This window comes from Stegostoma tigrinum, chromosome 27 (genome assembly GCF_030684315.1).
Source record: "Stegostoma tigrinum isolate sSteTig4 chromosome 27, sSteTig4.hap1, whole genome shotgun sequence".
Classification (NCBI taxonomy): domain Eukaryota; kingdom Metazoa; phylum Chordata; class Chondrichthyes; order Orectolobiformes; family Stegostomatidae; genus Stegostoma; species Stegostoma tigrinum.
In genome coordinates this window covers 5,247,298-5,270,967 of record NC_081380.1, presented here as the reverse complement: position 1 = coordinate 5,270,967, position 23,670 = coordinate 5,247,298, and the positions used below count along the sequence as shown (strand labels likewise).

General features: G+C 42.0%; 1 protein-coding gene across 1 annotated transcript in view; it reads left to right on the top strand.

The window, feature by feature from the left end:
* The window catches only part of mybbp1a (MYB binding protein (P160) 1a), an 82,052-nt gene that overhangs the window by 19,120 nt on the left and 39,262 nt on the right, over nt 1–23,670 (top strand). The window contains exons 8-17 of the mRNA XM_059655313.1: nt 1,384–1,501; nt 9,387–9,676; nt 12,322–12,432; nt 13,245–13,370; nt 13,584–13,790; nt 16,324–16,432; nt 18,233–18,329; nt 19,930–20,081; nt 20,948–21,046; nt 22,974–23,153. Coding sequence (XP_059511296.1) covers nt 1,384–1,501; nt 9,387–9,676; nt 12,322–12,432; nt 13,245–13,370; nt 13,584–13,790; nt 16,324–16,432; nt 18,233–18,329; nt 19,930–20,081; nt 20,948–21,046; nt 22,974–23,153 — 1,489 coding nt within the window. The remainder of the gene's footprint in view (nt 1–1,383; nt 1,502–9,386; nt 9,677–12,321; nt 12,433–13,244; nt 13,371–13,583; nt 13,791–16,323; nt 16,433–18,232; nt 18,330–19,929; nt 20,082–20,947; nt 21,047–22,973; nt 23,154–23,670) is intronic.

Sequence of the window (23,670 nt, the reverse complement as noted above, 5' to 3'; positions counted from 1 at the left end):
CCAAGGGAATGGATAAAAATCTTTAGTTATCGCGGGGCGGTGACTTGAAAGAAATTTGGAAATTTGCATATTAATCCTTTCTTACTGCCTAAAAATTTAACAGCCATCTTAGGTTTGTTCAACACAGCATCAGTTCCATGACCCTTTGATCTTTTGCTTATAAATGCTGTGTCCAATGCCACTTCTCTCTCTGACAACTGAAGGAGGAATGAGACTCTGAAAGGTTGTGTCTTCAAATCAGTCCATGTTTTGGATTTTGTTTCTTCCTGTAGGTTTCACAGTGGCAGAGCAGTGCTGTCCCCTAGTGGTAGCCCTGAGGAGCTCACATGGCAGAGAATCTTGGGTCTCCGTCCCTGTTCTTCTGACATGTCTACCATATGCATGTGCTCAAAATGCTTGATTTGTGTATACATTTTTTTTTTAGAAAAATGAAAGAAAGTAAAGCTTTAGTTTTGAGTCTGAACTTTACACACTGTTAAATTTGCCCGTTCATGAACACTTTATAAATGGTTACAATTAATCTCAGACTGTGACACTTTGCTGGCGGTTACAATGACCTCTCTGCCTATAGCAAGCCATAGAAACAAATAGACTGGCCAGATGAGCAGCAAACAATTACAGCCAAGCTATAGATGTTACAGCCAAGCTATAGATGGTCCTTCAGCAACATCAGAGAAAGTAGTTCTCCAAAAGATACAGAACTCTGCAGTAAAGACCAGAAACGCTGGAAATATTCAGCTAGCCTGGCAGCATCTGTGAGAGTGTCAGTTAATATTTCAGGATTTAACTTTTTATCAGAGGACTAAGCTGAAATATGAGACAATTCCTTTAATCCAACAGCATAAATTGTTTCATGGGTAAATGCAAGCCTGCATACTAATTAGGACCACGAGAAGGCCATTTGGCCCTTTAAACCTGATATGATTGTGGTATCAAGTGCAGTTTCCTGCCAGTTGCTGATACTGTTTGACTCCCTTGTTAATCAAGAATCTCTCGACCTCTGTCCTAAAAATATTCAGTGAGCCCGCCTCCACTGTTCTGTGTGGAACAATAAGTTCCAGATTCAAAACCTAAGAGGGGGATAAAAGTTCCTGGTCGTTAAATGTGTCCCCTGGTTCTAGTCTCTCCTGCAAGTGGAATCATTCTTTCTGGAACAAATCATCTCTCAAGTCCCCTCAGGGTCTTGTACGTATCAGTAAAATCAACTCTCATTCTTCTGAAGACCAACAGACAAAAGTAAACATCGGCAAAGTAGACAAAAAGTATTTTTATTTTGTATGTTTTGATCTCAAAGTGCTGCTGATGAATTGATTTGATAGCCTTGAATATAACTAAGCTGTCTCCTATTAACGGCAAGTCTGTTCTGTTATTTTTCGCATTCAGCTACCTGTGTTTCCGGTTACTTGGTGCAGTATTACCACTCCTAACATTGCCCCAACTTAAACTTGTTCTCACGGGAGAGGTGATGCGACAGTATGGGAACCATGTGGTTTCAGCTCAGGTATGGCCCAACTTTGTTTTGTGGTTTGGAAATTCTACACTGATAATGTGTTGTACTTTTCATCACCTTAGAATACCGCAAAGCACTTTACAGATGAATATTTATGAAATCAAATGACTATTGAAATGTAGGAGATGCAGCATGCACTTGCATACAGTGAGATCCCTCTCCGCATCCATCCTGCTAAGTCCATTAAGAATTCTACATGTTTCATTGGTATCACCTCTTCTTCTAAAATCCAATGAGTACAAGTCCAACTTACTCAACTTCTGCTTTCAGAAAGTCCTTGCAAACCCAGAATCACTTAGTGAACCTTCTCTGGATTAACTGCGGTGCTGTCCAAAAGATGTCCTCTTCATGACAGTCTGTGTTGGTTCCGTGGTCACCATTACTGTTGTATGGGACAAATGCAAACATAGCTTTGACTAAGAAGTATTGACTATTAAATTAGAGAGGGTTTAAAAGAGATTTACCAGAATCTTGCCAGGTATGGAAGGTTTGAGTTAGAAACAAAGGCTGGGACTTTTTCCCACTAGAGTATAGGGTGTTGAGAGTTGACCTTAGAGCTTCATAAAATCATGACAGATATGGGTAGAGTTAATGGTAGGTGTCTTTTCCCTAGGATGGGGGATTTCAAGACAAGGCAATGTATTTTTAAGGTGAGAGGAGAGAGATTTTAAAATGATGTGAGGCAAATATTTTACACAGAGGGTGGCTCGAGTGTGGAATGAACTTCCTGACGAAGTGACGGATTTGGGCACAGTTACAATGTTTAAAAGACATTTGGGTAAGTACATGAATAGGAAATGTTTGGAGAAGTATGGGGTCAGGAGCAGACAGGTGGGACTATGTTCAGCTTGGACCAAAGGGCCTGTTGGCTTGACTCTATGATGGTTGAAATTCCAGATTTTGAGAAGGGCCGTAGCAATTATCTATCATTTATCAATTATCTGTGGTAGCTTGTAGACGTTTGAAGGTTGGTGCTCAGGGCCAGCATTATTCATTCTGCTAAATCTTCAGAGTTTCAAACAGGTCTAGAGTTTTCTCTTGATAGTTGCAAAGCATAACCCGGTGATAGTGTCCCTGAACTAGTAACCCCCAACCTCAGGCTAATGTTTAAAACCTACCATGACACCAGGGGAAGATTTAAATTCAGATAATATAAATCTGAAATTGAAAACTTGCCTCAGTATTGGTGACCATACAATCGTCATAAAGAAGGCATTTTTTGGAGTGTGTATACTTAAAAAGATTTAATTAAGTTATTTTGTTTGACTATCAATTTTGAGGACTTTTAACTCCCTCAATAAATAAATTTTCACACCTGGGAGATTGGAATGTGGGTGGTGTCAGTATTGTGTGTGGTAACATTTGAGTTTCACGAGCGCAGAGTGGGTAAAATGCCCCTTCTATTTTAGCCAATGATAATAGAATGCCATTAATTGGGTGGGAATAACTGTCTCGGTTTAATGCATGTCCTCTCTAAATCACAAGCCTGCTGTTTGAACCTGTCCAATTTGCCTCTTGCCCATCTATGAAGAATTTATGGAGAGGTGATAAAGGCATGGCTGTATACCTGAACTCGTAATCCAAAGGCACGAGCAAGAGAGATTCAAATCCCACCCTAGCAGCTGGAAAAAAATTGAATTCAGTATAAACAAAAAAAACTCGAATATAAAGCTAGCATCAGTAATGGTGACCATGCCACCGCCATCAATTGTCATAAAAACCCATCTTGTTCATTAATGTCCTTTCATGAAGGAAACTGTCATCCTGACTTGGCTTGGCCTACATGTGACTCCATACCCACATTAATGCACTAAACTGTTAAAATACCCTCTGAAATGGCCTAGCAAGCCACTCCAATTCATGGGCAGTTACGGTTGAGGGATAAATGCTGGATCTGTCACCCTGTGAAAGAATAAATAATTAAAAAACAAACCCAGGACCACATCATTGCTTGGCCTTCCTACCTGACTGTGCTGGTTCATTGCTAGTTCAGTGCAATTTGAGATGGTCAACCTCGCCAGTAATGTCCAAATCCCCAGAATGAATGAAAAAGAGCAGTTCAAAGCTCACAAAGATTAGGAAAAGTAGGGAAAGACCAGATAGCACTAGAAATAATGGTTAGACAATGTCGTGAGTTTGGGAATGCCTGTACATAAGTGAATACCTTAAAATTCTAATCAGTTTGGGAAGTTCTGCAGTTTTGGAACTCTGAATTAGTTTGAAGTCGGAGGAAGGGCATTGGGTCCTTATTTCTCAACAGCTTGTTGGATTTGTTTGGACAATGGGAAAGTTCAGAGGACAGCTGACTTGTAAATGGGGGAAAGTGTATTAGAAAACCTGAAGAGAAATATTTGGAGTTTGGTTGGAGGCCGCCACTGCAGCATTTCTTTACAATTTGCAGCAACCCACCTTTTATAATGAATTTCTTTTCTCTTTCCAAGTGATCCCCGACAGCATACAGACTGTGGCATAATTACAGATTCAGACTTGTGAAGATCTTCAGTGACCTTTATAGAAATTAGCATAAGGCAGCTGACTTTTAACTTCCTTTGTGACTCTCTAACTGAAATGTGTGTCTTTGCATTGTCCCCACAAACGCTCACTCTGCCTATGACCCGCACTAACTGTCAATCCACTGGCCTCTTGTGGCCTGAGATCCGAGTTAGCGAAGCATCCAGGAAGTAAGTGATGATAATCTGGTTGCTGCAGTAGCTGCTAGTTACCAATGAGATCCTCCTGCTGAAACTGCTTCACCAGTGTGGTTACAGCCTCTGTGGTTGAAGTGTAAAACTGTGAGGAGACAGTTGCTTCAATCGACACAGCAGACCGGAGAATGTTTTATTGAGGGCCTATAGGAGTACACCTTGCATTAAAGGAAACAGCCCCCCCTTCCTGTCAGTCTTTACAATGCTGTAGCCGCAAAATAGGGTTCCCTGCACAGCAAGGAGCTGACGTGAAATTGACAGGCTATATAGGCAGTGTGCAATTGGTTTCCTTTTCTTAAAACCTCAGTAAAGAAGTTGTTGACAAGGGTCTGCTTCCCAGAAAATAAAATAAAAATCTAATACAGTCTTCCTCCTGATGTTGGAATCTCGGTGCAGGACTTCCCAAAGTGGGAATCACCATTACATCTGAGGTACTAATGGCCAAACCCCTCTTTGCTCTAATAAGTCCCTCCCCACTGCTCATTGAAGAACCACAAAAAATTTTAAGTCTAGGAATGAGGTCGCAATGGGGGAAAAGGAATGTTTGGAAAGCACTGGTCTAGATTAACTTCTCTCTCTGCCAGCTCAAAACTTTCACTGTCCCTGAATTGTCACTCTGTTTATTGGACTTCCAGTTAGATTTTTAGGAGATCAAAATCATTGCCTTCAGCTCCACTCCCATTGTGAGCCACTGACTATCAACCCTCTCTGTGAACCAGCCTGACCGAATCTTGGTGACATTATTATCCCTTAGGTGAGATTTAAAACGGTGCATTTCACGCCATCGCTCAGATTTCCCATCTCTACCTCTGTAACATCACCTGAGCTCTCCGGCTGCTAAAACCCTCTTTGCAACTTTGTTGCTGGCATGATGATCTCTTCCTTTGTGTTGTGTACAGTTTATGCTGTAGAAGCCTAGCACTGAACGAACGTTATAGCATTATGGGAACAGACACTTCCAAAGGTCTGCTACATTTGACTGTTGGTTTGTTAATTCAGTTCCACTTAACAATGAGGTGGCGCTGTTTCAAGTTTTCAATAGACCACTCGAAACCAGGTCAGGAGTGATTGAAGTTTGGTTAGTTTAAATGAAATGACAGTGAGATTGAGGCAGTAGATGGTACAGGAAAGAATTGTTAGGCTTTGCTGCTGAGAAGGTGACTTAAGTCCACTGGGTTGTGGAGCCAGAGTGTCGGAAGTAGTTCTGGAAGTCAGCTAAGTGTTGGAGTTAGTCCTCAGGAAAAGTTATACAGGCAGGGATGATCAGATGAAGCCAAGTGCCATTGATAGTTCAGGGCATGTGTGAATGAGGGTGAAGGAAACCCTCAGCAGTATTTTCTTTGTGCAAATAAGCAAGGTTAGAACACTCGAGATCCACACAGTACCAGTGGTCGCTGAAAAGCTGGATTTTGGCCTTTGAGTAAGAGCTGAGGTGCAGCTTTTAAATTCCCGGGAGAGACTGGGCCCAGGAATGGAAGGTGTACCCCCATGACATGAACAGTCAAAGCGGCCAATCCATGTCAGAGTTTTTCTTGAGGAAGTTTCAAAGCCAGGTGGCCACAGCTGAACAGTTGAAATCACTCATGATGTTTTAATAAGGTTTGGTGACACACTGTGTTACTGCTGTCTGGAGAATTTGAAAAATCTGAGGCGTATCTTGAACACATTAGCTGTCTGATGTGATCTCTGGCATATTTGACCATAGTCTGTTAATTTAATTTGTCTCAGTTAATTTTGGGATTTTAGAGTCTAAGCCATATCTATGTTATACAGTCTAATTTTTTGTGAATAATCTTTGCATGTTTGATTCAGTCTTGTTTGCAATAATCTTCTCATTCTTTAGCTTAAGATAAAACCAGATATAGTCTTAAAGGTGTACAATTAACCATGTCTTCACCTTGGTATAATTAAAAATTCCTGATGACCAGAGGAGTAGGCCTAAAAAGGAATCTGTGCATACCTCCATCCTCAATCGGAACCATACATTTGACTATTTCTATGGACTCCCTGCCAGCTTCCCACATTCTATCTTTGATAAACTTCAATACCAAACTCTGCTCATGTCTTTACGCCAAGTCTTAAGCACGCATCACCACTGTATTGGTTCATGTTTGTTTATTTGTTCCAGGGTAAGTAATTTGTTTTTGTGTAGTTTTATGCCCACATCCTTGAGTTTGGGTTTAAGGCAGGCTAGTTGAGAAGAAGGCAAGGTCAAGGACTCTTTTCAGGCTTGGGCTGTTTATTACAAAGTAAGATTAAATATTATGATTTATGATAATCAGAGAGGTACCAGGCTCTAATCTTAATGTTATGTTAGTGAAAGACTGTTTCATGAACTCCACTACTTAATGTTAGTCAACCCATGCTCGGTGTGTTTGTAAAGTTTACACAGCTAGTCTTCAAGCTTCTGCCCAGCTCTTGATGTATGTTTCTTGCTTGTTTTTCTTAATTTCATGTCTATTGTTCTAATTATGCCCAATGAGGTGCAGCTCCATTGCATCATCACAAGGTTCCTCCAGGGACCTAAAGTCTTTGCACACCAATAACTCTATTCATGTTCTTTTATTTAAATCCTTCGACGTCTTTGCTTCCTCCATTTCTGTAACCTGCAGCTGTCGATACTCCTCAATTTCAGGCTTCTTCGGCATCTTGAGTTTTAATTGCTCCACCTTTGACAACACATCACCAGCTTCAAGGCTTTGATCTCTGAAATTCTCTCCTCCTTTTTCCTCCTTTGAGTTCTCCTTGACATCTCCCTCTTAAACCAAGAAACCAAAAGGTGAGAAGCCGGTCTGAAGACCATTGAAATAGCTGAGCGAACAGCGAGGAAATCCTAGTTTTCAGTGCATTGCTGTATTGCAGAAGTAGGGCTTACAACGACTTGCTGTCGGTCATTTAAAATTCCTGCTGCTTTGAATGGGTAAAGGATGACCTCTGTCCCAAATGCAGCCTCCTAATTGAAGTTTTTCACAACTACCTGTGTATTTGGAGCACTTGAAAACATGCAAGCCCATTCTTCACATGATGCAAAAATTGTCGCTTTAAAATTCTGTATTACCCTCCAGTGAAGTATTGCAGTAAATTTACCCATTGTGCCCCTCAAAACTAACTTCCAGTCCACTTTGCTGCCTTTGTCAGCCACAGACTGTCTTGGTCTCTTTCTCGATGAGCTAACTCTCTCTGTCACTGCATTCTGCTGCTTGCTGATCTTATCCGCTGTGCATTTCCCACTGCTCCACTTACCGATGCACTTTGTCATTCCTGTTTTGTCTACTCACAGTTAGTACACTAATGAGTTGCACCAATCTTGAAAGTTTATAATGATTGCATTTTTCGAACTGTTCAGTATTCCAGCATTTCTCCTTTGCTGTGGTGAGGCTTTTGGGTGCAGCAAGGAATTTTTAAAAAAAAATTGTCCCTTCAAAGCAACACTCACAACCTCAAGATATCCCAAAGTACTTTGTCACCAATCTAGTATTTTTGAACTGTAGCCGCAGTAGTATTGTGAGAAACAACCAGTGCAATGTTGGTTGTGGGATATAGATTGGCTGATTACATACCTTCAGTGCCGGTTTAAGTATTGTGTTCATTTTTTGGAGTGGAGCTACTGCTAAGCCAAAGCTAACAAATTTCTTAATGTAAAAGGAAGTGTATAGTCTATGGAGGTAAGTAATTAGTGCACAAAGACAGTTCTTCTGCAGTCAAGTCTCCCCCGACGCTGATGGCCAGGCAAACAATCTGGGGCCAAGCATGACAGCCACAGAGAAGGGAGTAAGTTTGAAAAGGAATTTGTTCAGGTTCAGAACATGGATTCTTTGACACCTCTTGCCAGCCCTTAATTGTGTAACCGTTGCCTTGCTGCTTCTGTATGAGGCAAATACTCACCTATGTAGATGGACTGTTGCTGGTCTCACAATAAAAGCACCTGGACTCAACTGGCTGACCTTTTGAATTAAGTGCAGCTCCAGGAAGTTACCTCAATTTTGTGGCTATGTAGAGGCCTATATTAACTGAACTTGTGGTTTATTTTTAACTGCCAATTGTCCTTCTAAGCTGCATTGCACTTTTTTTCACAACTTTATTTTTGTAACTGCACTGAGCAGTTTGAATAGTTGTGTAGTAGAAGTAAGTACAAAGCAATTTCAGAATTCTATGTTTCTGTTGATTAGAAGAAAGTTTTATTTTTTAAGAAACAGGGCTCCAGAGTTGACAAACTCCCTCAGTTTAAGACCTGAAGTCTTCAATTTCTTTTCCAATCAATCAAAAGTTCAGCTGTGCAGACTGGCCCAAAGAAATGGTTCCAATTTCTGCTGTGGCCTGTAGGTGGAATGGACTGTATTAGTGACCAAAGCAGCTCTGCAGTAATACGTCCCATGTGGTTTTTTAAAGACTCATCATAGAATCCCTGCAGTGTGGAAACAGGCCGTTTGACCCATCAAGTCCACACCAACCTTCTGAAGAGCATCCCGCACAATCCCTGTAACCCTTCATTTCCCATGGCCAGTCCACCTAACCTGCACATCTTTGGACTGTGGCAAGAAACCGGAGCACCCAGAGGAAATATTCGCAGACACGAGGAGGGTGTGCAAACTCCACACCCAGATCCCTGGCACTGTGGGGCAGCAGTGCAAACCACTGAGCCACCATACTGCCCTCTTCAGTTCTTTTAAAAATAAACTATCTACCTTTGCCATGCCAGATTACACACCTGACGTTCCAACATAGGTGTACTGAGATTTTGTCCAGTTAATTATTGGAGTGTCCAAAATCTTTGTCATCAGGCTGCACCACAACTTTATTCCCCTGGCTACCATCTGACCCTAACTCAGCCTGATCTTCCAAACTGACCCTGGGCTAAGCTTCTGACCACGCATCCTTATTATCATTAAGGTGGTTCACTCTTACCTATATACTATTAGCTGGATCCATTGATCCCAGCCTCAGTCGCTATGTTCAGCATAAGCTCCTAATATCATATTCTCTGGTTCACGGTTGATTTTTTTTTCTGATTTACACTGCTGTCTTGGGATATATTTCTACTCTAAAAGTGGCTGTATAAGTGGGTCACCTCAGATGTGTCCACATTTTGTCCCCTGGAATGTAATGCAGCATTGTGCTAAATGGGCCTGTGGTTGGGGATCAGATCATTAACTACAACATTTCTCTTTCAGCTGCCAGGCAGGTTCAAGTTTGCACCAGAAATGGAGACCTACGTTGACTCCTTTCTTGAAAGCACCCAGGATTCTGAGAAGCAGTTTACAGTAATTACCAAGTTCTCGTGCCTCACTAACCAGGGTTACCCTGTGATTCCCAGTTATTGGAAAGTGATACGTCACTTACAGCCCTCAGTTTTATTGAACTATGTCAATTGGCTGAAAAATATGTTCATCAGTCCAGACCTTGAAGCCTGCTTGGACTTCAGCACCAAACGACAGAAGGAGAACAAACAACGACCTGGCCTGTAAGTTCTGCAGTAGTGATTGATTTTGTCATGTGTAGCGAAATACAATGAAAAGCTTTGTTTACAGCTGTACCGGCAGATCACAGCAAACAAAGGATGTACAGATCAAAAAGACTGAGAGGCATTGCAGGTTACGGTATTGAGGCTAGAGTCCATTCAACAGTCTGATAACGGTCAGAAAGAAGCTGTTTCTCCAACTGCTTGTGCGTGTGTTCAGGCTCCTGTACCTTCTGCCTGACGGAAGAGTTTGTAGGAGGTCATTACCGGGGTGTGATGGGACTTTGATGTTGGTCACATTTCCGTGGCAGTGAGCCGTGTAAATGGAGTCCATGGATGGGAGGTTGGCTTCTGAGATGGTCTGGGCTGTGCACACCACCTTCTGTAGTTTCTTGCTGTCGGGCATAGCAGTTCCCGGACAGTATACTTTCAGTGGCGCATCTGTAGAAGTTGGTGAGGGGCCTTATGGACATGTCAAATTTCCTGAGCCACCTGAGGAAGAAGAGGTACTGTTGTACCTTCTTGGCTGTTGCATTTATGTAGGATGTCCAGGACAGGTCATTCTGAGGAACTTGACCCCCTTCACTCTCTCAGCCTCAGTTCTGTTGATGTAGATGAGGGTATGTTCACCGGACTCCCCAATAATACCACATTTAAACAGAGATGCCACTAGATGACTAGAGAGCCTAGGTTGCTACTGGCATGAAGGCCTATGACTGCCTCAGCTTGAATCATTCTCTCCTCCAGCCGCTCACATCGCTGAGGTAACACCCTCGTCTAACTCTGGCCATTTCACCATTGCCAGGTTCAGCTGCATTGTCAGTTACTAGTCCCAAACAGGGTGACCAGCTCTCAGTTAAGAAAATAAGAAACAGCTTGGTCAGGCCATGGGAGGCTGGGGTGCAGGGGGTGGGTTTGTTGTTGAGACCCGAGGATTAAACCGTTCATGATTGCGTTCTGCATGTGCATGAATATCAAAGGTCAGTTGAAGAGAGTCAGATGAAGTGATGTGGCAGAGATAGTAGGAACTGCAGATGCTGGAAAATCTGAGATAACAAGGTGTAGAGCTGGATGAACACAGCAGGCCAAGCAGCATCTCCTCCTCCTCCGATGCTGCTTGGCCTGCTGTGTTCATCCAACTCTACACTTTGTTATCTCTTGAAGTGATGTGGCAGTTGTGCCATCAACACAAAGTCATCAAAAACCAAATAAGTCCTTTGTATATCTGATCAATACACATTTCAGACTCCCTGTAATATGTACCTAATTTCCACCTGATGAAAGATGCAGAAAAATCAGATTGGACCAGTCAGAATTCCTGATTGAGATCAAATTTTAATTGAGTGTCTGATTCAAAAGTAAGAAACCAATCCGCTCCCCCAGATTGTAAGATGGTAGATAAAATCAAAGCCAGTTAGTTAACCTGGGCCCAAGCTCCCAAATATCAATCCTACAATTTACAACCTCTCTCCACTGTTCCTTGCTTTCCTCAGTTAAGGCAGGATGTCCCCATGTGTGGTTCAGGAGCCCAAGGCTCACCGCCTTCCCCCCACCCCTCTACCCCCTCCTCCCACTGGGGGGTTGAGGCAGATTTCAAGTCCCAAAATAAGGTCATGGGGGTAACAAAAACAGAAATTGCTGGAAAAGTTCGGCAAGTCTGGCAGCATCTATGGAGACAAATCAGGGTTAATGTATCCCATAAGACAATAGAGGCCGAGTTGTCTATATTTAACAAAGAAATTCATTTTGCAGTAGTAAAGGTATCAAGTGGTATGTGGGGAACTCAAAAGTGTGGTGTTGGAAGTGGGTGTTCATATTATCGGTAATCATATTGACTGAAAGGAGCAGACTTGATTGGCTGAATGGCCTGCTGCTATTCCTGTTTTCTACATTGCTAAAGAGGGGTATGGCACATCTGATGCCCCTTTACACCTCAGCCAATTCCCTTGGCCATAATTTCAAAATGGATGGTGAAAACAAAATGGCCAGCTGGTGCCTTTTTTTTGCCCTCTTGCAGGCCTTGGAACCTACTGTAATTAATCATAAATGAACATGGATTTTAAATTCAGCCAAGCTTAGGAAGGTGTATGTATAAGAGAGGCTTAAAGATGCCATGAACAGGGTGATTGAATAATTATCTTCCATTGGAGGTTAAAAATTAGAGAGCGACTTCATCAAAACTTAGCATTCTGACAGGGCTGGCAGTTTGGATACAGGGATGATTTTCCTCTGGCTGGGGTTCAGAACAAGGCGTCATTGTTTTCAAGATATTTGTTAAGCTATTTTGGACTAAATGAGAAATTTCTTCACTATACGGTGAACCTGTAGAATTTTCTACCACAGAATCACACAGAGGTGAGGTCAAAAAACGATCTCTAGACGCTAAAAGAGTCCAGGGCAGTGGGGAGAACACAGGAGTATGGCATTGAGATGGAGGGTCACCCATGATTATGTTGAAATATGGAGTGGGCTTGACAGACTGAATGGCCTGCTTTCGTTCCTATTTTCCACGTATCTGTGGTTCCTCCCCCAGTCCCATGACTGATTGATTGCATTTGGGCCTGTTGGCTATCTTTCTGACAGCTGTAAAAATGCTTTGGTATGTCATGCTGAAACTGCTCGAATTAACTGTCTCTGATATTTTACAGAATGCAACACTCAGTGACAAGGCTGCGAATGTGGATTTTTGCACGGCTCACCTCAATTGTGGATAATAATCAAGTGAAGAAAGAGGAAGACCTGGTTATGGACATTTCCAAGTGAGTAGGGAAACCATGAGGCAGTACATAATGTGGCTGCTCAGGACTTGCTACTATAAATTTTGCCACCTCAATTTCAACTTATTCATTTCTGAGAGATCATAGTGGCTATGAATATGGCCAGGGCAGCAGGTGAAGTGCCAAGTCGATCTGATATCCTGTATCTAAGCTGTTCCGTGTTCTCTCTCAATTCGGTGACTGGAAGTATGTCTAGTCTGCTTCCCAGTTGATGAGATGCAAACCTTTCTTTTACTGAACTGTACAGGTATTTGTCATCATGGATTTAGATCTCAGCAGTTATCATGGCTAAGGCACAAAGCTAACTATGTGCAAAGATCATTTTCACCAACAAAATGCCTGGAGAAAAGGCCGTACTGCTGCTAAGTTCACTTAGTAGTGGTTGTCTCTGGCCATGATATTCGCAGTGCTCAGGGGTGGGAGTGATGATATTACTCCAGGGGTTTACAGAAACTGTTTTCCTCCCTTACCTGGGGATAGGGTTTTTTGCCATTTCAGTGCTGTTTGCTCTCTCATTGTTAACTTTAGGAGGGGCATAATCTTTCTTCTGTGTTTTCTCCCACTCATCTGTGCACTTTTGTTTATTTTCCATTTCTTTGTGTGTATGCCCTAGTTTGCGCAGTCTGTTTCTCTTGCCTTTGTGCCATTTCAGAGGGATATGGGACAAATGCAAGCAAGGGGGACTAGTTTACTTTGAAAAATTTGGTCAGCATGGACAAGTTGGACCGAAGGGTCTCTTTCCATGATTCTATGTTACAAGCTAAGCTAACACCTTTCCATATTTTTGGATCCAGATTCATTTTCTTCCACACCTTCTTTGTGACTGAACAGCAAACACCTGATATCCCAGAGACTGAGGCGACACTGACTATTCCTCTGAACCCAACCACCCGGAATGCGATTGCAAATTCTTTCTTTGGGTAAGCTTTCAGAGACTTTGCTTTTGCACTTTGCGTCCAAAAAAATACAGCTTTTAACTTTGTGTTTCTGGTTTTCCAGAGAGTTTAAAATTAATAAAACTTAGGAGGAGATTACTTTTCACCTATTCCTCCACATCATTGATGGCACATTGTTTAATATCCACGGTGACACATACTGCATAATCAAGATGTGTATGTTTTTGTTGTCCCCAGTCTGTTGAACCATCTGAATTCCCTACCTCCACTGGGCAACTCCACTGAATCAGTTGGCCAGAATGAAAAACGCATGCTGGGATTTACAGCAGATGGAAAAATGTGGATCTACTCTGTGGTTTGTTATGCTGATTCCCTGCTGTCAAAGAAGGACTCCATCAGACTTGTCCAACCCTTTACGCAAGAGCAGAGAGAGGCCTGGGACCGGTATGTAACCCAAACCTAATTAGCGTCACAGTAGGAAGCCTTTTATGTGGGCCTATCAGTCTGCCTTTTAGTGCAGTTGTTCCTGAATACTATCTTAAGTATCTGCCCTGGATGTATAATCCTTCAAAGTCATAAAACGCTGCCAATAATGCACAATCTGCTGCCTGGATTATTCATAAGTAGGAATGCTACTTGCGCAGTTAAAGCAATCATTTATTTCCTTACTGTTAGTAGGAACTTGCTGTGCACAAAATTGACTGCATTCCCTGCCTTGCCCTAGTTGTGTACCCTATTCAAAAAAATTTAATGGGTTGTAAAGTGCTTTGGTCTCCTGAAGCACTATATAAATGCAAGTCTTTATTAATGTTTCCGTTTACAACAGAATGTACTAGGTATCTCCTGTATGATATGGTTTATTACCCCATTAATATTTGTCTCTGACGGTTCTTGATGTGTTACATTTATAGCTCGGTCAAACAGGAGCTGTACACAAACCTGGCAGCCATTAAACATAACAAGTTCTTTAAAAAATGGCAAAAAATGTGATGAATGACTTTTGAATTGTTTCTGGTGAATTTGGTTGAGGGATGCACATTAATGAGACTGAGGAGAACTCCCCTATCCCATTATTGTGCTCTTTGTGACCTCTTGTCCCCAGTTGAAAGGGCAGACCAAAGGATGGTGCCTCTGACCTGGCAGCAATGCCTCAGTCCTGCTTGGAGTGCCAGTCTCGATCACGTGATGATGTAATCTGAAATCGGAGGGAGATAGCTTCTCTTTTACACAGTCTGAGCATGGCAGAAACAGAGAAGGGAAGCTGCAGCATAGGCAAGTATAATAAATAAAACTGTAGGTTCAGGGAGAGGAAGATGCTGAAGCCGAACTTTACCAATTTGATCAAATCGTGGAATGGCTTTCTCCATGATTGAAGGCTGGAGGGAAGACTATCTGCCTTCAGAACATAATTAAATACAAATGTTACCTGGTCTGTGAGAAAATGGTATGGATAAGTTATTTAGAACAGGTGTGCTATTATTTTGGGCATCCTTGAGGTGTTTGAGCATTTGTAAAATCTATATTTGCTCCTATCTTAAGTTACTGTTTAATTTGTGAAAAAAGGTGCCTGGGGTCATAGTCTAATAAATGCTTTCCCACTTTTGGAAAGCCAAGGATCAGACTAATAAGCCAATGTAGGGTTCTCTTGTTCAATTTCACCTTCCTCCCTGCTATAGGAAATATGTTGTTAAACTTGAAAGGGTCCGGTAAAGATTTTTAACGGACGTTGCCAGGGTTGGAGGGTTTGAGCTATTGGGAGGGGCTCAGTAGGCTGGGGCTATTTCCCCTGGGGCGTTGGAGATTGCCAGTGGAGGTGGTACAATTATGACATTTAAAAGGCATTGGGATGGGCACATGAATAGGAAGGGTTTAGAGGGATATGGGCCAAATGCTGACAAATGGGACTGAATTAATTTAGGATATCTAGTCGGCATGGACATATTGGACCAAAGGGTCTGTTTCCGTGCTGTACAACTCTATGATTATACTGGATGTGCTCCTGTTGGATGTAGATAGCTGCGAGATGGAAAATACTCTTGAATGTGGGAATTAAAGACGGTATGAACAATTTTTTTTCTCTTTACTTATTCATGGGACAGCGGATTTTGCTGGTATTTGTTGCTGCCCCTAATTGCCCTTGATCTGGGTGGCTTACCATTTCAGAGGGCAGGCAATCATGTTGCTAGGGGTTTCAAGTTGCATGTAGTCAGCCTGGATGACAAAGGCAGGCTTTCTTGCCCAGAGGATGTTAGCAAACCAGATAAAGCAAAGAATTGTGGATGCTGAACATCTGTAACAAGAGCTGAAATTGCTGGAAAAACTAAGCAGGTCTGACAGCATCTGGGGAGAGAGAAGCAGAGTTAACATTTAGAATCCAATGATCCTCTCGAAGAAGATGCTACCAGATGTGCTGAGTTTCTTCAGCAATTTCTGTTGTTGTTAGCGAACCACATTGATTGTTGTTTTAAAAAAAAATTGTCATCATGGTCACTGTTATGGAAACTTGTTACATATTGCAATGTTATGACTAGACTTTAAATGGTATTGGTGTTTGTGATGGGATTTGAACCCATCTCCTCAGAACATGAACTTCAGCATCTGCATTAGTAGCCCAGTGATTTTAACACTACACCACCAAGAGACAGCTCAATCATAATTCTGTTCTTTCTCCCCCCTGTTCCTCAGGAGCTACACTTGGCTGGATCGTCTCGTATTTTGTGTGTTATTCTGGGTCTAGCTATCTTTGGTTGGACTGTCTAATGGTTCACTGTCCAGCTGCCACGATCCTGTTAAAATCAACCAGAAATGTTCACATAGTCAATTTTTCTTATATAAACAAAATCAGGATGTAACAAAATAGATCTGTGCCATGTATACTAAAATTAGAATATTCCTTGTACTAAGTTGACCCACGTTTGTCACTGAATACATTGAAGTGGTCACTGCATGTGCTCATGAGTTACTTGTTCATTCACAGTATGCTCCAGTCTGTCAAAGATCTGCAGAAAAATTCAAAGAAATCGGAGCTGTTGGAGATTTCAGCCTTTCAGTTGCTCTTCCTGCTCGTTGGCATTCAGCTCTTCAAGGTACTTCTTGGTCACTCTCACTATCCCAAAGGTTTCTTTAATGCAGTATAAACCTTTCAGCTGTATTACATCAGCCCAGTGTCTGAGAAGCAGGGACTAGTAAAACAGTTGACATTTAAGTGCAAGCATCTTTATATGATTTGGTATCCTTTAAGAGCAGTATAATGTACAGTGTCTGGAAAAAATTCTCATCCTGATGAGTTCAAATCATCTTTTGTTTGAAGTCTGCAGAAAGTGATGAGCCACGTAGTCTTCTGTTAACTTCCTTCCTTTCCTGAAAGCATCTACACAATGTGGACAGGAGGTCAGCACTGTGACTCTCCCCTGGTACCACCCACCAGGAGTCATTCTTCTCAGAACTACTTTGTGCTTATTAGGGCCACTGGCAAGGCTGGTATTTATTATTCATCTCTAAATTAGCCTGAGGAGACACTGGTCCACCCTTTAGGACTAACTGACTAACGAGGCCACTTGCTGGTTGATCGCATTCATGTCGACAAGGATAACAGGTTTCCTTCCTAATAAATGTATTGCAAACTCCATAGAGGCAAAGTTAGAATCTTGAGTACCTGCGAAAGATTGGCAAGCAGTGCAATTTTATCTTCTGAGAATTTTATTTATTAAGTACGTTAAACTAGACAGTTCATTGATTATCAAGTGGCAGCCATCTCATTTGCTGAGTTTAAGGTGATTAGTCTGCCACATGGCCTTTTTATAAGGAAACAGTAGATCAGCATTCATACCACAGCTTCCGTTAGTACCCCAACACCCTTGGGGACATATTTCATTCTACAGTTGGCTGAATTCCAACTGAGTCTCCATGCAGATTCTCAATCCACCCCACCCTTGAGACACCAGTCGTATCATTGAGCAACCCTCCCTCTGGCTTTATGAAAGCACATTCTCAAAATCTTCCAACTTGCTGGCTGATGGGCTTCAACATTAAGTTAAACTTGATTGCTACTGAGGGTGGCATTGGGAGATGAGAAGAAGGGAATTGAAACCTATTACTCCCTTTGCAGCTCGATTTTGCAGCCAATAGCTCTAAATTATCCTGTGACAAACACACATACTTTGAAATGATGTGTAGAATTAATGAATGTATTGTTCCAGTGTATCGAGGAGTCTCTTCAACAATAGTATCTCGCATTTATATTGTCAGACAGTCTGCTAAATATTTCACTAGTTTTCTGCCACAGAAGCTCCACTGCTGCCATCTGGGATTGAGCTAACAGTTACGCTGTTGACTGGTAAATATGTTGAGAATCCGAAAATATCAGGAATATTCCCGGTGGCAGGTACATTTTCATCAAATCTAGATATTGTCTCATCCAGAACATCTTTTCTTGGCATTTGTCATTATTTTTGTTACCCCTGTCCACTCCCTGCCATGTACAAAAAAAGCTGAACCATACAGCTTGCTCTTCATGGATGGCCACATGCTGCAGTTAAAACATTCAACAGGGAACCAAATCGATTCTTGTTCCTTCAGTGAGTGGCTTTAAAGCACTATTGAAGGTGAGGCGTGATCTCTTTGGGTTGTGACAGAAATCCTGACTAAGCAGGAATTTTGTAATTGAAATTTTTTGTTCCAGTGCCTATGCTCATTGATCTCATCACTGAGATCAATCTCATCAGTTTGCACTGCAAAGATGTGTAAGCAACTTTAACAAACCCTGCAGGAAGGGCAACCATTAAGAAAATGGTGTAAAATCTCAAGTGTTGAGAGTAAATGTAGCACCTTGCCAATACTGCTGTTTTTCAAAGCCGTCTTGAGCCCCTCTGTCTTTCTCTGTTTAGAATCGTGACGATTCTGTGGCACTAATGAGTGACCTGCACACATGTCTGCAGAAAGCATCGGTGAAGAAAAGGAAAAGGCAGTCTGCGTCTGCAATGGGTCAGTACCACCCCCTTCAACGTAGGCTGTGTGTGTTTCATTATTGCAACCCTCCAACATTCTGAAGATGGTACAATATGGTTATGTATGGCCCAGCTGTGTAACAGCAGGGTGAAACCCAATGCCTCTCAGCAATTTAAAAGGGTGCAGATGTGGAAATCATTGCCTTGTGGAATGTTTTGAAATGGATAACTTTGGTATTTTAAATAGGAGCCTTGAGGCAGAATTGAAAGAGGGTGGGATTGAGAGAGAACGATGCTGGATGGGAATGGGCTCTTATGGGGTATATGCACCAACAAACTGTTTGAAAGGTCTTTTTCAATGCTGCTAATTTCCTAATTCCAGAACAGAGCCGAATTCCCTCGCCTGTATTGTATCTATTAACCATCATTTGCTGCCAGAGCGTATTTAGAGGATTCCACTGAATGTGTTAAAGGGGACTTGTGCCGTAATTTGCTCTAAATAAGACTGTTCTGTAATGTGTAGAGACCATTGTGCTTGGTTGTAAAATTGTGGCTTTGAAACTAAAGCCCATACCTGTTCAACAACGAGGTTTTGTTACTGATGAGATACTTTTTATGGGTATGTTTTAAACACAGGTCTGCTATTGACTAAAATGGTCTGGGCCTAGTAGGTTCTTTATCTTAGTATAAAGCTTTGGGAGGAAAGTTGAATTCAAAAATGTACTGTGGAAGCATAATCTGTTTAAAGTACTCCCAACCTCAATAAAGATTATTACCATAAGTGTTCAGTGCCCTGATCTTGCACCTCCATTCATTTGAATCCAAGCCAACTTGTACCTTCGCTTTATGTCCCGTGATAACCTTACCTGATTTAGCAATCTCCGTTTTGAAATTTTCACTTGATCTCTACCCTCAACAGCTTTTAATGGAGAAGGGTTTCAGATTTCCATGATCCTTTGTGTGAAGACACTCACTCAGGCCATCCATCAGCCCTGAATGACCTTGCTTGAATTTTTAGGTTATGCCCTAATCTGGACACTCACCAGAAGGTACAGTACTTTTTAAAGTCTATCTTAACTTGAAAACCTTGGGTCACTCTAAATCTGATAAATGCAATGGATTGCAAGTCTTATTATGCAATATGTCCTCATAATTTATCCCTTTTGATCCCCAACAAAGTTCTGCTGAACTTGCACTTCACCCATTCCAAAGACCCAAGGCATGGTGCACAGATGTAAAGTCGTACTGAGCATTTTAACTGTCAGATTTTCAATCTAAGAAATCTTTTGTTCCTTACTGTGATTGCTTCTTGGTGATGAAAAGGGTTTGATGAATCTACTAGAGACCCTGTGGTTCAGGAGGAACCAGAATTTCAGTGAGGTCTAGGAGCCTGGCCAGTCAGGATAACCAGGTCAGTGGCTGGAAACGGTAGAGAGGAGTTGAGGGGCTTCTTGGGCAGAGCCCCCAATCCATCAATTGCTGGTGCGACATGTTTAAGGACAAATTCAGTGTTCATGGAAAATGCAACCACAGTACAGATGCCTCCTGTGTAATTGGGAGTGCTTGATAGCTAAGTTTCTGTATCAAACAAGAATAAGGTATCTTAATTTTCTCAAGCTATCTCTTGTCGTTTTCAGATCAAGAAGAACCGGAGTGGGTGGAGGTTGTGGTTGAAATTTTGCTGTCTTTTCTCTCCCAACCAAGCCGTTTGATGCGGCAGGTCTCAAAAATGGTGTTTGTGCGGATTTGTCCTCGCATCACCAAGGCAGCCTTGCAACTCATCCTAGATGTAAGTAACATTTTAGAATCCGGTGTTTACACCTTTACAGTTGTTTGACCCCGTTTTCCTCTCTTTCTCTACTCCTCTTTCCTTCTTTCTTTGTTCTTGTCCCACTTCAGAAACATTCTGGTGTAGTACAGACAGAGTGCTGACAGCATGGTTGGGTCTGTCCACCGGGGTCCTGAGCTGACAGCTGGGTCAGTCTGTTGCGTATCTCAGGCTGAAAGCCAGGTTGTTCATTTTGTGGTGTCCTGCTCGTGGTGGTAGTTTGCACGGTGGCATTGGATTCACTTCCTTTTTTTGTGATGATTGTTACAAACTAGGGGAGATCCATCAGAAATAAAATGGCAGCTCAAATGTTCTTCCTACCAAAATAAAATGCCCAGAGTGCTGTGAATGAGGTACTCAATGGATGCAGTAGGTGGTCTGAATCAGCATAGATCATACAGGTACAGAGTTGGAGGACATCTGGCCCTTTGCTTCCATGCCAGCTCCATGGAGGTCATCCAGTTGGTTCCACTTCCCTGCTCTGCCCTTGTTGCCCTGATAATATATTTCTCTCAAGTGTATTTCCAATATCATTTTGAAATCATTGATCACCTCCACTTCCACCCACCTCAAAGGCTGCAAATTTCACATTAAATGTTCCTCCTCTCATCCCCTACGTGCGAACCATTGCTTGGTTTCAGCAACTTTCTAAACCAACTCTTGTAATATCCCCAGATGTTAGCAGCAATCTAAGCTGACACCAACATTGGGGTGATTGTGACTAGGTTTGAGTGGTGTTGGCATTACCTACTAGTGACTGTTTGAGGCTAAAGGCTTGCTCCCTAAGATGTCCAGAATTAGCTGTAAAATCAGCTCCCTTTAAACAGGTCTTCAAACCGGAATCTGAAAGTGGTGAAGAGAGTGCCCTGATGGTAACTGAAGAGCCTGAGGAAACAAAGAAGGTCAAGCAGTCATCTGGAAATGAGGTTAGATTTTCATCCAAAATTCTAGCTGAAGCGTAACTCAGTGTTTTAGAAACTTCAACCTGGGCTGTATATTTTATGTTTTGATATTTATGAAAAGGCATCAAGTCCCCTTTTTTTTTCTGTTGACTCCTGTTTTTAAGGTTGCTTTTTAACCTTAATGCCAGATTGAACTCTTTCACAGCTGTTGCCTGCCTCTTGGGGAGAATCGTCTTTAGCAGATGGATAGAATGCACAGCGTTCAGTTCTGATGCTTCCTGATAATGTGCAGGTGTTCCGGCAGCAGGTGCTGTGGCCAGAATGACGCACTGCTGACTCTGTGAGATCCCACTTAGATAATCCAGTACAATACACAATAATCCAGCTGAGGTCTAACAAGGGACTTGTACACTTTCAGCATAATCCCTTGCTCTTGTACTGCAGGCCTCCATTAATAATGAATATATTGGTAAGGTTCAGAATACTGTATGCTTTATAAACTACTCTCTCCACCTGTCCTGCCACCTTCAATGATCTGTCCACATATACATCCAGGATGCACTGCTGCTCTACTCTTTTTTTAAAATAATGTTTGTCCATGTTATTCCTACCGAAATGCATTATCTTACATTTCTCTGAATTGGACTTGATCTGCTACCTTACTGCACATTCACTCACCTGTCTGTGTTATTTTGAAGATCTACATAGTCCCCCTCGCAGTTGAAAATTATTCCTTAAGTATTGGATCTTCCACAGACTTTGAAATTGTCCTTTGTACACCTAGGCCTCCATCATTAATGTAGATCAGGAGAAACAGAGGTCCCTTACTAACCCCTGGGGGTCGCCACCACAAACCTTCTTCCTACCTGAAGAATATCCACTGGCTGTCACTCTGTTTCCTGTCATTCAACCAACATTGTACTGATGCTGCCAGTGTCTGGTTTATTTCATGACCTACAACTTTCCTCATAAGTCTGTTGCGTGGCTTTCTGAAAGCCCATGTCCACCACATCAACATGCTTTCTGTAAAACAAAAAAGCCTCCAAGTTAGTTAAAACACAGTTTCTCCTTTCAAAACCCATGTTGGCTCTCTTCCCATTAAGTTCTAAATGGCCTATATCTAGGCTGTTCACCCTTGTAAGAATTTTGTATGCTTGAATGAGATCGCCTCTCAACTCTAAGGTGTACAGGTCCAATTTCCTCACAGGACAGTGCCAACATCCCAGGAATCAGTCTGGTGGAATTTTCATGCACTCCTTTTATAGAATAAAAATTATTAACAGATAAGTAATTAATTAAAAATATAGTCTTTTTCAATTTCTTCTCAATATGTAGACATATATGCAATCCCTAATAATTGTGACGTATTGAATACTTCACCCAAGTGCTCACTTTCTACATCAGCAAACTATTCAATTGTCAGAAGCAACACACCAAAACTTAATCCTCTATTACTCTGCCATCCACACTGTGCCATCTCTAGAAGCCCTGAGTGACCAATTTTATTGTCTCTGTGTCTGCTACCATTGTCTTTTACTCCTATTTCACCCCTATTTCTTAACACAGTATGGAACTAGAGCTTAACGTGGGTGATTGCTCTGTGCAATTCATGTACTGAAGACCGTTGGCTAAAGTTTGGAACTCTCTCAGAAGTGCTGGGGACAAGACCTTCTCTGGCCTGTTCATTTATCATGACATCTTAAATATTTGCATGTGTTGTCTCCTATCCCACAAGATGCCTTATAATCTCCTGGGTGAGCTGAAATGAAATTTCTCTTTTTCTTTCAGAGAATGTAGTATTGCACTATAGCAAGTAATACTACTGACCAAAGGTGCAACATGGCCATATTTGAAGAGATTCTGGCCCCTTCTGTGTGCTTTACATCTTCATTTATTTTCACGTCTCTTGATGCTTGTAATGATTTACAGTGCATATGTATTATTCTTCTAGATGGAGGATGAGAGTGACCACGATGAATCTGAGGGGGGTGAGGATGATGCTGATGATGACGATGACGACGACGACGACGACGACGACGATGATAGTGAGGAGGAAATTGCTGAGGACGAGGCTGTAGATGACAACTTTCGCATGGAACTGATGAAGGTTCTGCAGGCAGGCCGTGCAGCTGTAAGTTTTTTTTTTGATCTTGGCAAGAGAATGAATCACAAGTCAGACTTTGGGTGCATTGCAATATGGTTCTGACCTTCAGTGAACGAAGCGGGGTGCTTCATGTTTTAGCAATGAAAGCTTAAAAAAAACATGCATTTCCACAAATCTGTATCTCTATGTCATTAATCATGAACTGGGTGCATTTGAAGGAAAGAAAGATGTGTGGGTTAGGTGGATTGGTCATGCTAAGTTTCCAAGCCTATGTAGGCTAGGTGAATTAACCATGGGAAATGCAGGCTTACAGGGATAAGGTGGATGTGGGTGGGATGCTCGTAAGAGGGTCGGTGTGGACTCGGTGGGCCAAATGGTCTGTTTCCACATTGTAGGGATTCTATAAGGGAGAACTTGCATAGATATATAGCGCTTTCAATTCCTAATATTGCGCTGAAATGGGGTATAATCAATGAAGTATTTATTGAAATCTAGCCACTGTTGCTTTGTAACAACAATAGGTCCACAGGAGAGTCTCTGAATC